We start from the raw sequence: 3,942 nt of genomic DNA on the forward strand, positions 1-3,942 counted from the left end.
CTCATGACGACGCCATCCACTTTTAAGGCCTTCATTCAAATAGGTAAAATTAACATAGATCACCAACGGGTGCATGCAGAGGAGCACGTACCTATCTTGCACTGCTTTAAGTGCATGCAGTATGGCCATACGCGAAAGCATTGTAAGGCTACCACAACCATCTGTTCACATTGCGCATCGTCCGACCATGAATATAAATCATGCCCACACCAAAAAGATCAGACCAAAACAAAGTGCCACAACTGCGATGCATTTAATAAACAAGTAACTGAGGACCAACACAAGCTAAATACAGCACATAGCGCTACATCAACTTTTTGCCCCCGAATGCGATCTATGATACAGAGAATAAAATCGCGCATTGATTATCAACCTAATTAAGATTTAACATATTAAAACTTACAAATGTAACTTTAATCTTTAACGATAGTGTCATATTGTAACTTTAGTAGATCCTATCCGATCCTATCTGTAAAATACCTTTGTTATTGAATCTATTATTGCACCATTTCGCTTTACATAAGAACTATCGTATTTATTGGTTTACGCTGATAAAAATTGCAGTTATTTGTCTTATCACATGCCATATAAACCAAGAATTTTGTTAAATGCTAGAATTAAACTCTAATCTCTTGCAAGGGGGCGGTGGCCGGGCGGCCGCCCGCACTCACTGACTGTGGTGAGGCGGGCGGTCGGGCGGCACTTAGCGTCCCCTTAAAATTATCTATGCACCATCTTTCTCTTTATCACATGAACACTAAATTTTCAATTAAAATAACTCGCATAGTAATATCCAAGCTCTTGCAGGGGGACAGTGGCCGGGCGGCCGCCCGCACTCATTATTTTCTGTCATGGGGCGGGCGGTCGGGCGGCAGAACTTGTCCCCCCAAAACTTCATTTTAGGATAGCTGGTCGCCCGTATTATTAGCGAGGGCCGGTTATCCCTAAATTAAAATCAAACAAACACTCCAGTTACACTCAACACACACCTAATAAAAACATACTACACTCAACATGAAGTGGGGGAGTTTTTAGTCCGTAGGCGGCTGGGCACCATTCCCAGCTGAGTCGGACATAACCGTCGGTACGGGCCGGCGGTATACATGAGTATTTTCTCCCTCACCGCAAAAAAAAAAAAAAAAAAAACCTAACCTAACCTAACCTAACCTAACCTTTTTTTTTTTTTTTTTTTTTTTTTTTTTTTTTTTTTTTTTTTTTTTTTTTTTTTTTTTTTTTTTTACGAGGGGAAATGCGTTTCGCATACTCCCGCCCCCCGGGGGGGGGGTTCGGGAGTTATGTGGGACTCTCCTCCCTTAGGGGGAGGCCTACCCACTAAAACCCCTCGGTGTACCCTCGCTCCGCCTGAGGTAGGACTAAGGGAACGCTTGGCGCTTACCTCGGCCCTGCCATGTGCGTGTCGCCCTTGCGGGCTCGGCTGTTGCGGCTTTTGCCACTGTCCCTCCTAGGTGTGCACTTTTGTGCCTTATCCGCCTCGGGACACTCTCGTCAGGCAGGAGACCCCCCGATCTCCTGCCCGAGGTCCCAGTTAGGGCGGCAAGCGGCGGTCATACGCGGCCCGCCTCCGCCCGGTCCTTTTTCGGCGGATAGGGAGCGAGAGGGGATCGTCCTCTCGCTCTCTCTCCGCCGCCTCCTTTAGGGACATGACAGCGTCGCAGAACGCGACGACCGCCTCCCAGGTGCCTCTGTTGCGGACCATCGCACTGGCTATTGCCGGCAGCGATAGGTCTGCTCCAAGAACCGCAGCCATCTCCGATCTCGGTTCATCCCACGCAGGGCATACGGCGCGGGTGTGATGCGCCGTGTCCTCCTCACCTCTGTCACAGTGCTTGCACACCGCTGTGTCCTCTCGTCGTGCCACTCGCCACAGGTACCTACCAAAGCAACCGTGCCCAGTAAGTACCTGTGTCAAGTGGTACGTCATTGGCCCGAAGTCGCGCTTCAACCAGTCCCTAAGGACTGGGCGTACTGCGCCCACCACCTCGCGGCTTGCGCTCGGGGCTTCTAGCCTTTCATCCCACCTCCGGAGAAGGTCATCCTTGGCCTCCTCCCTCCAAAGCTTGATCTCCTCCGGAAGTGGACGATTTCCCGCCGCCCGCTCTTCCGCAACTTGCCAGTATACCGCCGCCAGGACCCCAGCCTCCAGGTCCCATGGTGGGCTGCCGGCCAGCAACGTCGCCGCCTCAAAGGAGACCGTCCTGTACGCTCGTATTGCTCTTGTGGCTATAACCCGTTGGGGTCTGCGCAACAGGGCCACGTTCCGAGCGTTCAGGGATTCTGCCCATATTGGGGCCCCATAGAGTGCCATGGAGCGCACAACACCCTGATAAAGGCGGCGGCATGTGCTGCCCGGTCCCCCGGTGTTCGGGAGCAGTCCCCCGAGTGCTCCGGCTGCGGCCAGCAATTTTGGCGCCTTCCGCGCAAAGTGCTCAGTGAAGCTCCACCGACCGTCGAGGACAATGCCTAGGTACCGCATCGTCGACTCGACGGCGATGGAGGTTCCCCCGACCACTATTTCCAGCCCAGGAGGCGGTGCGTTTCGAGGCCCGTGAAAACAGAGAGCCTCGGACTTGTTGAGGGCCACTTCGAGTCCCAAGGCCCTAATGCGACTCACCACGTGAGCTACCCCTGCTGTGCCGAGCAGGACGGCCTGCCTGTGGGTGCTCCCCTTTGCGGTGACGAGAGTGTCGTCAGCGTAACATAGTACGTTGACGCCCCGCAGGTTGGTACCGCGAAGCACCCAGTCGTACCCGATGTTCCACAGGAGTGGTCCGAGGACTGACCCCTGTGGGACACCGCACGTGACCGTCCTGCTTGCCCATCCAGCTTGAGTCGGGTATGTGATGGCCCGGTCTCTGAAGTAGTCCTCGACTACTATTCTGAGATAGTGGGGCACACCGTGGTACTTCAGTGCCTCCTTGACAGTCTCAAAGGGCAAAGTGTTGAAGGCATTCGCTATGTCTAGCGACACTGCCAACAGCACTCCACCCCGTGAGACTGCCCCATCGGCGAGGACCCTCAACCGCGCTATGGCATCAATGGTCGACCTTTCCCGCCGAAAGCCGTACTGGCACTCGTGCAAGTCGGGTCCTACCTCCCCGAGGTGTCTGACGAGACGGGCCGCGAGCACTCGCTCAAGGAGCTTGCCCATCTCGTCAAGCAAGACTATGGGGCGATAGGCCGACGGCGACTCAGCCGGGCGCCCGTCCTTCTGAAGAAGGACGAGCTTACCGGTCTTCCAGCTTCGCGGGAACCGACCCTGTTGGAGACATGCGCGGAAAAGGGCCCTCACTCTCTCCTCCAGCTCACCAAGCGCGAGCACCACGACACGTCCGGGCACACCGTCAAGTCCGGGGGCGCTGTTTTTCAGCCGGAGCCTTAACACCGCTGCCCCGAGTTCCCCCTCTGTGACAGGAGGTATGTCCTCCTCTACCGCAGTGCTGGTAGCGTTCCCACCCATCGCTGGCGGATGCCATACACCTCTTTCAGGGAACAGACCAGTAAGGATTCGTCCTAAGAGGTCCGGCTCAAGGCTGCTGGTTAGCGGAGGGGCCCAAGGCCGGAGTTTTGCCCTTACAGTTTTGTAAGGGCGTCCCCATGGGTCCCGGTCCAGCGTCTCCAGCCACTCCTTCCACGCCGCTTCCCTAGCCTGTGCGATGCCTGCCTGCAGGGCGTGGCATTTGGCTCGGTAGGCGGCGTAGAGCTCATCCTCCCTGGCCGGATCGCGTATCCTTCTCCGTCTGCTCCTGGTGTATTGGCGGCGCGCAGCTGTGCATCCGCTTCGTGCCTCACGAAGCTCCTCGCGCCACCAGTAAAGCCGGCGCCGCGGCGGAGTCGCCTTTGCTCGGGGCATTGCTGCATCGCATATGCGCTGGAGAGCAGCAACCTGCCGCTCCGCCTCGGCGTCGACTTCACCGATGGGCC

The 3,942-nt window shown here is 55.8% G+C and overlaps 1 protein-coding gene across 1 annotated transcript; it reads right to left on the reverse strand.

The window, feature by feature from the left end:
• Nucleotides 1–1,546: 1,546 nt before the first annotated feature.
• LOC134651648 (uncharacterized) lies at nucleotides 1,547–2,494 on the reverse strand. Its single transcript, XM_063506748.1, has one exon. It carries the CDS (start codon nucleotides 2,492–2,494, stop codon nucleotides 1,547–1,549), a length of 948 nt encoding a protein of 315 aa, XP_063362818.1.
• Nucleotides 2,495–3,942: the final 1,448 nt, after the last annotated feature.

Source organism: Cydia amplana, chromosome 10 (genome assembly GCF_948474715.1).
Source record: "Cydia amplana chromosome 10, ilCydAmpl1.1, whole genome shotgun sequence".
Taxonomy (NCBI): domain Eukaryota; kingdom Metazoa; phylum Arthropoda; class Insecta; order Lepidoptera; family Tortricidae; genus Cydia; species Cydia amplana.